Here is a 13,278-nt window from a genome sequence, read left to right on the forward strand (position 1 = left end):
CACAGCTGAGCTCCAGTTTGCTCTCATATCCTCTTCATATCCATTGCTCCAGTGACAGCGGCAGGCTCAGACAGGTTTGTGCCTTTGCCTCTTTTAGCAGCGGAGACCGTGGGAACAACGGTGGTCCAGTTTGGATATTTGTATTTTGAAATGGTAACAAAGCTATTACAACATAGTCCAAGAGTGACCAAAAAAACTTCAGTAAAATAGCTCATCCCTATTGTGTCTGTACCTCTGAGACTTGACCAGCTTGTACTTGAAGGGAAGAAATGAAAGCTCTTGAGACATCTGAAGGTCAATTGAACTGGACAGTAGAAACTATCTGGTGAAAAACATACCATAGTGGCTACCAAAAATTTCTTTATAGTCTACAGTCCCTCTGTGTACTGAAATCTGCAAGGCTGTGCACTGTAATAAGCTGTCAAAAAGTATCTGAGCTATCACAGCTTTATGCTCTTAAGGACATAATTAAGCAGATTTCCTTGTTTTGAGTGGGAAAGGGATAAAATAATTCATCTGACAAATGAAATCAAATCTCCTACTTGATTTTGTATCCACATCTCCCTAGCTGGGGTGATTTTTTGGCTGGGTTTCTTCAAGGGCAAAGGTGCTTGAACTGAAAGCAAATGGTGTTTATCACTTCTCCCTCCTTCCGATCACCTCCAAGACATTGGCAAAACATGCATGGCATGTCAAATGCTGCCTGAGCAGCATTCCCCAACCCCCTCTGCCAAAACTGCTCCAACGAGCTTTTAATCACACCAAATGCCTACACGGCAGGCTTCTGCCATTTTATCAGAAGACAAACATGCAGAGAAGTTCAAAGGATACATTCAAGCCTAAATTACCTGCACTGAAGGAGGTTTTTGAGCGATGTTATCTCTCTCTGAAACTCTGAGAGTCAGGAAAAAAGTGTTTTTTTTTCACTGGCGGAGCTGACAGTTATCCCACAGCCTCCGTGGTGCAGCAGAGAGGGCAGCCAGTGGAGCTTGGTGGGTGCTCCTGCCTGCTTGGCTTTCTTGGCTCATGCAGGTCACCCGGCAGCAGGAGAGCTGAGCCTCTTTACAACCAGGAAAAAAACAACGAGATATAAAGCTGTAAACTGGCAAGGAATTACTTTAAACTTATATTTTTGGAAATAGCAGGATTTCAAGTTGGCTTTGTCCTCTAAAAATCAACCAGAACAAGTAGAAGGAAGAACAGGAGCTGGATCAGTCCCATGACCAAAGGAGAAGTGAAAGCCCCTCCCTGAAGGTTGGAATTGAAGATCTCACTTTTTGCTGACTCACCAAGCCAAGCAGAGCCTCCAAATTTGTCAGGGGTTCACTCTGTCCCAGTGAATTTAGCAAGTCAGATACTTCCGAAAAAATGTAACCTTAAATTTTCTCTCTGGCCTAAGAATGAGACCAAGGAGGGTGAAACAACTTGTATGTTCCCTCTCTGAAAATTAAACATTCATCCTTCAAGCCAAAGCAGCTGTTTGCTTTAAATGCAAGTGCCTCCATCCAGCATAAATGAAGAAATACAGATTCAGAGATACAATAACATGTAATTAATTAGATCTGATGCAATTATTGGCTCTCACACGAGCCAGTGTAGGAGCTCAGCCCTGCAGTGCATAGTTAGGACCAGCATAAGACTGGGAGGAGGCCAGGCTGAGCATGACACCCCTATCTGTAAAGGGGCATGCCACATGCCCCAGAAAAAAATACTGCTGGTTTTTATATTTAAAACCCTCCAGTTCTAGCATAAATTATTGTTTTACATGGCCATTTTGGTTTTACATGGCCATTTTGGTTTTATTAATCTTGCCTGAAATTACCAAGAAAAATGAATTATTCCCAGATTCTGTAAAACGTGTTCACTTCAGGCATCAAGCACAAGCTTTGTTTGCATATAGAGCTAAACAACTCCATAAAACCTCCTGGATGTCAGCTGGAATTTGGAGTCCTCAGCTCTTAGGGAAGAGCACATCCACTCTGGAAGATACCAGGGCAGGCAGCCCCTGGAGTTAAGATGCTGTGACCTTGTCCTGGTTTCTGCTGGCAAGAAAACTTCTTCTGTCCTGGAAGAAAAGCTGCTGCCAACCAGCACCCCAGGGAAATGGGTTCCTACCTCCCCCATCTCCTGGGCAAGCACCACAAAGGCTCCCTGCCCTGCTGGGGATCTTGCTTGTTTATCTGTGCTGAGGGATGCTGGAGGAAAGAGCTGCTTCCCTCTGGGGACACAGACATGTTTGTAAGCAGATGAAGAGGAGCAGGAAAGCAGATCCCAGGGAGGAATGCAAAAGCAGATGAAGGCACAGAGGGCGAACGCAAACTGCATATTCACAGAGCCCATCCACTTGCCTTTCATTGCACTTGCCCCGGGGTATTCAATGTAGTAGGGTGGCTTTACCAGTAAACAGGGCCTGAGCACCACCTTTCACACAAGCAGTTGTCATTGTTCAGGGACGCTGGTGACAGCCTCTGGCTATTCAGCCCAGATGCCCCGAGGAGCCACTTGTCCTTCTGCCAGCCAGCAGGAGCATCAGCAGCCTAAGTGCTGATGAATTTAAGAGGAAGTCATTAATGGATTTTCTTTCCAACACTGGCAACAAGGAAGTTCCTAGCAAAACTGTCAGAAGCAAAAACCAATAGCTGTTCAGTGAATAATTACATTGTGCAATGCCAGGGGAGATGAAATGGGCTGTTTCAGAAGGGTTGGTACCGATTCATTGGGGTTGGGTCCAGTGAAGGTGAGAGGCCTCAGGAATTCGGGCAACATCCCTTACAGGACACTGCCTGGGGCAGACCTTGTTTTACCCAGAAATGAGGCCCTTCTTGCATATGCCAGCTGTGCTAAAAGGTCGAGAAAAAGGGCTATTATCAGTTTACCATAGGCCCCAACAGAGGGAAAGAGAAAGCAGGTGAGGACAGTCACGTAATATATCTTTGTAATCCCCTTCCTGTGGCTTGCAAAACAAGCAAGGCTCAACCCCATTCCTGGTGTCCCTACAAGCACAGCTGATGAACGTATTGGAGACTTAAAATCAAAATAACATGCTCTAGGGGACCCTGCTGGAGCAGGGAGGCCGGACTAGGTGACCTCCAGTGCACCCTTCCAACCTCAACCATTCTGTGATTCTGGAAAAACACAGTCCAGGCAGGAAATTTCCCTAGCTGGCATGCCCTGTATCAACATTTCCTTATTCCTATCCACAGGCAATGGCTTGTGTACAAGTGTCCAATTAAAGTTAGTAGCTAAGTCTAAACGGCTCATTAACAAGAAGTGATGTTCATTACCCTGCTTTTAAGAGATGTTAAACTGAGACAGGCCAACGACCTCTCCTGTTGGAAAGAGAACACCAGGTGCTAATTAACTCGAGATTACATAAACTAATTCAGTGGTGTAGCTGGGAAGCTCTTTTCCTGACACTTAACCAAACCTGCTAATGCAGTGAGCTCTGAGAAAAACAAATACATTTGTACTTAGATACCACTCCTTGCAGGCCAAACAATCAGAGCTGAGGAAAAGAGCAAGGATGCTTCAGGCACGGGGTGCAGTGTGGGAACAGGAAGGTGAAGGACACAGGAAAGAGCTCTTTAGCTGGTAAACAGCACATGCAACAGCAGGAAGTCATTAAAGCGCCTACAAGGTTACCTCAAATTCCCACGAAGAAACACAGCTGACTGCCCTTCTTGTTTTGCAAGAGAAGAAAGCAGTGCTGGCTTCTGGGGCTGGTGCAGACACTGGAGGGAAAAGGAGAGGGGAGTGTGCAGTGGCCGCAGTTCCCTCGGTCAGAGCTTGGCAGAGCACCAAGCAGTCATTTCTGCGTCAGTTTAGCTGGGTAAACACATAGAATGGTGCCTGAGAGATTATGTTAAACCTCCCTCATCCCCTTAAATCTGCACCCCAATATCGAAAGATAAAAAGAGTGAATTACAGCTCTTATTTCAAATCAATTTATTTAACAAACTTCAGGAATATTGCTTGACACTTCTAAACGTTTCAGAAAATGAACAGTGACCCACTGCTGCACAGGTTGCTCTATATAAGAATCTCCAAGACAATCAACTCTGTTTTGTAATATTTAGCTGTCAAAATGCATCTTTTCCCAGCATAATTGAGCAGTACTATACAAAAAAAAAACAGTTGGAAAAAAAAGTCACTCCATTTTCCCCAGAGGATTCCCTACCCCCAACAAAAGGGCCTCTTCTTCAGCTGGCAGAGGGCATCCTAAAAATCCTTCACAATTGCACCACGTCTAGGGTGAACTCAATAGCCAATTGTCCAGTGTCCCTCTAACCCGAGCAGGAGGCACCAGCCTGGAACCCAGTCTGGCTGTGGCTGCCTTCCAAGGAAAGGGATGGAGGCACAGCCTCCTGCTAGCACGAGGGAATGCACACTCAGAAGTGATTTCCAAGTCTGGATGTCACCACAGTGTCACTCTGAAGTTACACTCGTGTTTCTAGACAAGCCAAAAACACCCTTACATGCAGGGGAACTGCCCTGCCTGACATGGGCACCCCCAGGCACCACAGCTGAATCACTGGCTAGTTAAGGTACTCCTGGTACACCTGGGAACACCAAAGTGCAACAGCTTGGCACCAGAACTTGCAGGATCTCTTTGGCCTAAATGGCTCTGCTGAAGCCAACAGCACCAGCTCACACAAGCAGGTGCAAGTTCAGCCCAGCAGAATGTCTTCAACAGTGCCATTCAGCAAATCAAAGGCACCTTCACACACAGACACAGTCACAGTGAGGTTTTCCAGAGACAGGGCACAAGTCCTTGTCCTTGAGAATGGGCCAAGGAACCCCATCAAAGCCCCAAACCTCACAAGAGCTTCAGAGCTGTCTGGGTAGCACAGCTCTGCATCACGCTGACAGAAAGATGGGCAGATTGATGTGCAAAAAAAAGTACAACTGGCACTGTCCACAGCAGGCCAAGTCTGAACCTGCACTGCAAAATGGGCTCAGGAGTGTTGTCTTAAGAAGTTACAGAAGTCCAAGGAGGAATGGAGACTGTCCTGAATGCAAGCACAGGAGCACATTTATCAGTGTGATACATTCCAGCTCAGGCACAGCTTGAGAGTCTTAGCTTTCACAGACAAAGCCGTTTACTCATGGCTCACATACACAGGCTTTTTGACCTCTGTGCTATGATGCATTTGTTTCAGGTGAAAAACTGTGTCAAACTTGTTGCACAGGAAACTAAAGCCTTGCTCAACAGACAAGGTATAGGGATGAAACATGTAGAAACATTTGTTCTAAAACAAGGATATGAGCAGCTTTACCAGTGGATACAAAGCAAACAGTAAACCAGAAACCCTGAAATACTCTGAAGACATTTTTAACTGTGAGCAACTGAGTGCTGTGTGTTGGACAGGGAGAACACATGTAGGGCAATCTTCTCTACAAATCAGGTCTCCTTTTACATAAGACACCATGGAGAACTTCAAAGCTGTAGCAATTTTAGGGATCTTGACTCAGACATTGACAGGAGGAAGGCCAGCCTTAGTATAATCATTTTGGCCAGGTCTCTCAACGTTTCTACCAGTGGTGACAGATTAGAGCTGCACCCATCAGCCCCTCCTTAGGCAATCACGGCTGCTTCTCCTCCCAGGCTCACTGTTAGAGGAAGAAAAGGATCTGATCTGCTCAGGAGGATCTAGGGCTTTCTCCTCCCACAAGAAATGCTACAAGAGAGAGCTACAGGATAAGCACTGGAAACCGTGATAACCAAAACACATCTCAGAAGCTGTAGGGGTCTCTGCCTGGTGTGCCCAACCACCACAGCCCATGAAACCTCAGCAGAGCTTGTCCCTCTTGCCCCAAAAAACCCAACAGCAATGCCCTGTTACCGTAAACTGTGCAAGGGTTGTGAGACAGCCAGTTTGGCTGACCAATTGACACATGTCCTTCAGGGGTGGCAGGAGAGTGGTGACACTGGGGTGAGGCCACAAACACAGGGACATGCACTGCTGCCTGAGGAAAGCAGCACATCCCTTCCCTCTACACCTGCATCACCCAACACCTACCCCTGGTCCCAGGTCAGCAACTCTGCCTGAAGTGTCCCCAAAAAACTGACCAAGAACAGAACAGATAAAGGGAACGTGCCTGAAGGAAACAAAACCTGTGACCAGATCAAGTTCTGTGTGCCTTCTCTTTTGAAAAAAAATGAAGAAGTAAGATGCAGTGAAGAGTTTCAGTGCTCCACACCAGTGAGCACTGCCAGGCAGAAATCATCTGTCCCTGAGGCAAAACAAACCCATGAGACACACCAAAGCTGTATCACACTCTTCACAGGCTCCAGAATATGAGGAAAAGCACAGCAACACCAAATCCACAGCAGTGCTGGTGTTGTGCAAGCCTCAGGTCAACATGTGGGATAGGGTGCAGTCTTCCAGATCTCTGCATGTTTAGCAGGACACCCTCTGCTATGATCCACTTCTCCAGAAAACCATACTGCAGGAGCAGCCAGTCCCAGTCTCTGCTTGGCTGGTGCTGCTCAGCTCTCCACGCTGACCAGTGGGTGGGTACAACTTCTACAGGCACCAAGACTGACTCATGCTTCCCCTCCTTGCACACAAATTAAGACAGGGCATCCGTTTCAAACTTCATTAGACTCTCTTTCTTCCAGTCTAATTGGCAAAGTTGATTACACAAAGGCAGAGGTACGTCCTTGGTGCCTAGATTTTGCCTACCCCACTCCTGAGGTGCGTGAGGCTGTTGATGTGAAGTCCGCTGATTCCGTTAAGGAAGAAGAGGAAGGCAGCAATGAACTCACACCAGTATGTCAGCGTGAAGCCTGTGAAGGTGAGGTGATCCTTCACCAGGATGGAGAAGCTCAAAACACCGGTGGCTGACAGCAAAAAAGAGACGAGGATGAGAACGGAACCCATCGCCCATTTCCGCCTTGCGTTGGCATCATCGCAGACTTGGGACACCATCAGCAGCTCCAACCCAAATATGGCAACCACAACAGCAAAGGACACCATGCTCCTGATGGGAATCACCCCCACGCTCAGCCCCTCCACCTGGGCCAGCCTGAGGTCCGTGACACACCTCAGGACGCTGTCATTGCCAAGGGTGCAGAAGTGCCACAGTCCGAAGAGCTGCCCCCTCGCAAAGAGCCAGCGGCCGTCGCAGATGGAGATGGACGACAAGACCACGGCTATGGCCACACACAGGATGATCAGGCTCCTGATGAGCGTCTCAAAGAAGGATTTCTGTGGTCTCCGGTGTGCCAGCAGCTGCTGCACCTGAAAGGAGAGCGTGAGGAAAAAATGTAACAGAGTTAACAGTGCTACTTCGGGGTGAAATGAAGCCAGCGGGACAAAGCTGTGGGATTCAGTATTTGAAAATATTTACTTGTGCACATCAAACTCTTCGCAGGGGAAGGCTGTACACAGGAGAAAGGAAGGGTGGGTGAAGCTCTCCCAGTTCCCTGGCTGCACAAACAATGCTCCCACGTCAAGGCTTGGGACCGGGATCACAAAAGATCTTGGCTGAAGCAGGTCCCTGCCCCAGGTCCTGCGGCACAGCCTCCTGCTGTGGCAGGGCTGGAGGAAGCCACCGGCCCCTGGGAGGATGGAGCCCGGTGGCTGGGACGGGGGAGGCGGCAGCAGCGGGCTGGGGGGGGCTCCTAGTTCCCAGCACTGCCCTCCTGAGCTGCAGCCAGCCGGTCTCTCCTCCTCCCGCCGGCAGCAGCGGCGGCCCGGACCTCGTTCCTCACCCGGGGTCTCACGGCTCAGCTGCCCCGGGGGGTGGGAGGGGAAAGCGGGGGGGAATCTTCGGCTGCAGCCCCCGCGGAGCCGCCTGGGCAGCGCACTTCCCCTTCTCACCGACACCCTCCGAGTGACCCGAGATGAGATGGAAAGCGGAGCCAAGAGCCCCCAGCCCCCTCGGAGAGCCACGTGCGGCGGGGAGGGGGAGCCGCCGCCCCGCGGAGTTGCCGCCGGCCGGCGAAGGCGGGAAAGGGAACGGGGCCGGCTGCGCCCCGCTGCCCCGGGCAGGGTGGGAGCGACCCCGGCGCGCAGGGCCGGGCTGGGGCAGCGGCCCCGCGGCGGAGAGCGGCGGACGTACCTGCGCCCCGATGGCCGTCATGCTGCCGGCGGCGCCGAGAGGCGCGGGCGGGCTGCGGCCGCCGCTCTTTATCTCCCGGAGGGCGGAGGGAGGGCAGCCCCCCCGCCCGCCACGCCCGCGGGGCCGGGGCGCCCTCGGGGCCCCCCCGCGGCTGAGTCAGCAGCGCGGCTCCGACGGGCGGAGCCGGGCCGGGCCGAACCGAGCCGAGTGAAGCGCAGCGGAGCGAGGCTGCTCCCCACAGCCGGCGCGGCGGGGACAGCGCTGCTCTGGCCGGGCACGGAGCTGCCCCAGCCCGCTGCAGAGCGCGGCTCCGGGCGGGCGGGAGGTGCCGGTGCCGCGCTGCAGCCTCGCCCCAGCCCGTGTCCCCCCGTGTCACCGGCGGCTCGCGGTGTGTGTGCCCTGCCGCCAGGAGCAGCCTGGGCTGTGCTGCCGGTGCCGAGCGCTGGGGCACCGGGAGGCTGCCCCGGCCCGGAGCCCCGGCAGCGGCTCGGCAGCGATGGGCTGGGTGACACCCGGCCCCGGAGTCCCCCGTGGGTGCAGGAGCAGCCCGTGCTGCCCTCGCTGCCGGGGCTTGTTCCCGAGGCCGCTCGGCGATGGCCTCGCACCTTGGGCTGTGTGCGGCTCTTATCGCCACCAGCCTGCTCTGCCTTACCTATCTCTACCTGTACTGTCAGCAAAAACCTCGCTGCTCATAAAGTTTTACGCCTTAGCTCTTTTTCTCACTCATGTTGTGCCATCCTCTAATGAATTACTGACTACTCTACTTCTCTACTTTTTTTTTTTTTTTTTTTTTTTTTTTGTCTGAAACAGCTTTTAAGAAGCCCAAGAAAGCTGGGTGTTGCTGTGTCATCAGCAAGTCGTGTTTTACTGCCAAAATCTGATTCTGACTCCAGCAGAGAGTCTGAGGTCCAGTGGACAGCCCCACGGGTCGTTGTTCTCCCTCATGTTCACAGGGGTCAGAATTTGGCCGTTCCCTTTCTAGCCAAAAATCTAGAACTAATCATCTGTCTATATAGATTGTCTCGTTATTTTAATGTCTATGCAATTTCATAAGGGCTTGCTGTGCTTCCTTTAAAACACCATTTATGTCGGCTGTGATCTGTTCTGGGGTGTTTTCTGTAACACTTTCTAGCAAGAGTGAGAGTTCTGAACAGCATTTACTTTAGTTTTCATAATTTTAATTTTAAGGATAAATGCTGACCTTTTTATTTCTCTCCTCCTGCAGAATCTTTTGTTTAAATGTTTCTCTACAAAGTTGTATACAATGTTAGATTATACTTCTATCCTACACAGAATTGAGATTTTCTCCTCTTGCAACTCATGGCAAATCTTTGCAAGGTCTGTTGTCAAAACTTATTTTGTGGGTTTGTGGTCAACAACATGTTTTGTTTTCTGAATGTGTTATCCAAGCTAGAAAATTTGATGCTTGCCACATCCCTTTCATCTTAGGTTCATGAGTTGATAGAAGATCCTTATAACATCCTAAGCTCTTTATTCCACATGTTAAACAGCATTTTTGCATTGCATGTGCAGACTGATTACATGCATTTGCTGTTATACCCTTCCACTTCAACGTTCATAATTCAACAATATATATGGGTTTTTTTGCTCAAAAAGCACAAACAGGTCTTGTTGTCTCACTTGTTGCATGAGCTGAATAAACGCTGCTTGCATGTAGTCATGCTGAGCAAATGCAGACTTGGACCTGACAAAATATACCACCTCTTATCTGGCAAAAACCTCACTAACTTATGCTTTCTGTAACATTGGCTCGATGCTGCAAAGCATTACGCAATTTGGCCCCCAATTAGCAAAATCATTAAGCATAGATCTGCATGTAAAACATCTGAGTCATCCTAATGACTTCAGCAGTTAAAAATCTTAACTTTTAACGGTGAGGGGTATTCTGGTGGGCAAGATCTTTTTTTTTTTTTCCTGTAAAAGCCCTTGGTAAGGCTCACATGAGTAAACACGTGCATAAAAATCTTTGATGAATGAGGAAATTAAAGTGGTTACTTTTGGAACCAAAATTGCTCCCCTGTCATATTTGTATTCTTCAGTAAATATAGAGTTATGTGCCAAGCCCGTTCTTCGAGGAAAAAGGGTGGTAGGGCATGGAACCCTAGAAAACTACAAAGGAGAAATTGCTTTAATATTTTGTATTTAATTTAATTTCCCCAAATATAAATGAGAATGAAACTGGATCTGGAATTTTAATGAGCATTGAACAGGCACTTTCGGAGTCACTTTCCTGAAGTCACCCCGAGAGGATGGTTGTAACAGTGAGTGCTTAATTTCTGCTCTTGCCTGGCTGGAGATACCTTCTGGTAAAGCTGTCTGGGTTTAGAAAGCCCGGGAGAACTCTGCACCTCTTTCAAATCTAATGAGTGTATCTTCATTTCTCATTACAAAACAAGCCAAACATACTATGTCACTTCAAAAGACAAAAAAAAAAAAAAAAAAAGTGGGAAAATGTCTCTGCTATTTGTGAAAATCATATGTGAAAATGGTATTTTGCAATAAAAAGAGCTCAGTGCTGTAAAAGAAAAACATTTTTTTTGTCTGAAAAATACATCACCTGTGTAATAACAACAGAAAAAAATGACCTTTAAAGCACTTTAGAAGTATTTTTGGTTGTGTTAATGTAGAGTTCTTGGTATCTTGCCAGTTTCATTATTTTGTTTAGAAAGTCCCTTTTCTCTATTGTTTAAATAGGCATTTCACATCCTATCCCTGGAGAGAAAGTTTTCAGGGAAATGTGTTTATAAATAATGGAAATTACCAGAGACAGTTGTACCACACAGAAATAGGTTCATCTGGCTCATTTAAAACTATGCAAAGTTTAACACTGAAGAATCTGTTCCAGCTTTTCTCCTGCAGAAGGTTCAGGACCGAAATCTGAGTGTCACTAGGGGCTGAGGGAACAATTGCCCAATTAAGTGAAATCACTTAAAAGTGAAGCAGAACACAAGTGACCAGTCCAGCTTCATCTGACCTTGAAGCCAGTTACTTCTGTAAATGCATTTTACTATTTAATAACATCCTCTCTGATCACATCTTTAATTCTTGGCATAGCAACTCACCTGATGAGGTATTTAAACCCTCATTTTTGTCAGATCCCCAGTTCAAGGTATCTCTGCAGAGAGATGTGGACCTGATCTTTGAAACAAATAGATCTTGAGTATCTTGCAGGCTGAGACTTTAGGAGGTGTCCAAGGTCTGTATGGGGGAGAAAATTTTTTTTTTTTTTTTACTTATTTTTTTGTATCTTCCCAAAGCAGTGAGCATGTAGAAAGTGTTATGATAGGAAGGAAGAGGCTAATTGTCTCCTGTCACTGTTCTCTTGCCTTCTCTTTTTCCCAGTGGTAGACTGAAAATCCAGGTTGAAGAAGCTGCATTCAGCTCAGGCTGGGTTCAGCCTAGCTGGGCCAAAACAGAGCTTCTGGAACAGGGCAAAAAGTCAGTGAGTTGCTGGCAAGCTGCTCAAGCCCAGCAGCCTCTGGGAACTCAGGCAGTTATCCTAGGTGAATCGTGCCCCAGGCAACAGCATATCTACCAAAATGGGGTTTGGCTTGTGCCAAGGCCCATGGAGCTCAGACCAGCCCCTTATCACAACTATTTTACCTCAGGATTTCCCTCCCATCCCTGCAAGTTATTGCAGCCAAGCGGACAAACTCATCCTGGCATTTAAAAGAACTAAAGAGGAAAAAGCTCCTGGGCCAGATGGTTTCACTTTGCCTCCTGCCTAGACACCTCTGCTGTGCCTCAGGAAGGCAGACTGGCCACCAGACAGGGGCTACCACATGTCCCTGCAGCCCCACTCACTGCTGGCTGTGCATGAGAGCCCTGGGCTGCTGCCCATGGTGAAATACCCAGTTATACCCAGCCCTAGGTCCTGCTGCCCATGGTGAAACACCCAGTTATACCCAGCAGCCAGCTCTGGGTCCTGCTGCCCATGGTTATAAAACCCAGTTATAGCCAGCAGCCAGCTCTGGGTCCTGCTGCCCATGGTGAAACACCCAGTTATACCCAGCAGCCAGCCCTAGGTCCTGCTGCCCATGGTGAAATACCCAGTTATAGCCAGCAGCCAGCCCTAGGTCCTGCTGCCCATGGTGAAATACCCAGTTATAGCCAGCAGCCAGCCCTAGGTCCTGCTGCCCATGGTGAAATACCCAGTTATAGCCAGCAGCCAGCTCTAGGTCCTGCTGCCCACCTACACCAAGCAGCGCTTGCTGAGGGACTCAGAGCTGGGTTAGAAACATGCTGATAATATGGGATTTCATTAGTGATTTTATCCCCCAGCTCAGTTCAGTCTAAGAAGAAGAGAGACTTTAAGTGGGACAGGCTTGAAGGAATAGATGTTGTGTTTTCACCTATGATCAGTTTTTGGACCTACCTTAGATCACATTGCCAAGATCCAGCACTGGGTGCTCACTCATTCTGCTTCAGAATCAGCCTTTTTCAGGGATGTCTGTTAATGTTACACTGGCTTAGGAAATACCTCAAAATATTTGCATCTGACCATTCTGACAAATCTCCTTTGAAATACACAATAAATACAAAAAAAAAAAAACAACAAACCAACCAAAAATAACCAAAACCAAATCCACCAAAACAAACAAACAAAACAAAACAAAACCAAAAAAACAAAAAAACCCACCAAAACAACCCCAAAAAATCCAAAACTGAAAAAAACCCAACCCAATTTTAAGTCTTTAGCACTACTAGAAAAACTTGGCTCCATATTTCAATACTACATAAGTTGGGGGAAATAATTCCGTTTCTCAGCTGTCACATACATATTTTTTCTATCAGTAAAAAGTCATATCAGGAGATTTAAAAGTAGCAAGTACATTGAACTGGTTAGCCTGTCTCCCAAGCTCAGAACTTACTCAAAGGAACAGTGTTTATTAGGAGGAGAGGACATAGCATTGCCTCAGCCTTTTGGGAAACACAAGTTGGTGCCTTGCACAGCTGGTGGGGACAAACAAGGTGTCTGCCTGGCTGCACTGGCCCAGTAATGTAATTGTTTCTCTTTCCAGGGTGTAGAAAGAAAGTAGCGATGCTTCTTTTGAAGCAGTTCATGTGTACTGGGAGTAGCTGGGAATGAAAGTTAAAAGATCACTGCAGACAAGCTCCATGTGAATTCTGTATTCTGAAGATACAACGAAGCTGTGTGTGACTTTCACAGATACCCTGATTGTACAAGAA

At 48.0% G+C, this 13,278-nt stretch overlaps 1 protein-coding gene across 1 annotated transcript; it reads right to left on the bottom strand.

Annotated features, from left to right (window-relative positions):
* Positions 1-3,966: 3,966 nt before the first annotated feature.
* Positions 3,967-8,088, bottom strand: TMEM37 (transmembrane protein 37). The gene is made up of 2 exons (XM_058809557.1): positions 8,068-8,088; positions 3,967-7,244 (listed from the first exon to the last, which is right to left on the bottom strand). The coding sequence occupies exons 1-2, from the start codon at positions 8,086-8,088 to the stop codon at positions 6,672-6,674; spliced, it is 594 nt and encodes a 197-aa protein (XP_058665540.1). The 3' UTR covers positions 3,967-6,671.
* Positions 8,089-13,278: the final 5,190 nt, after the last annotated feature.

This window comes from Ammospiza caudacuta, chromosome 8 (genome assembly GCF_027887145.1).
Source record: "Ammospiza caudacuta isolate bAmmCau1 chromosome 8, bAmmCau1.pri, whole genome shotgun sequence".
Lineage (NCBI taxonomy): Eukaryota > Metazoa > Chordata > Aves > Passeriformes > Passerellidae > Ammospiza > Ammospiza caudacuta.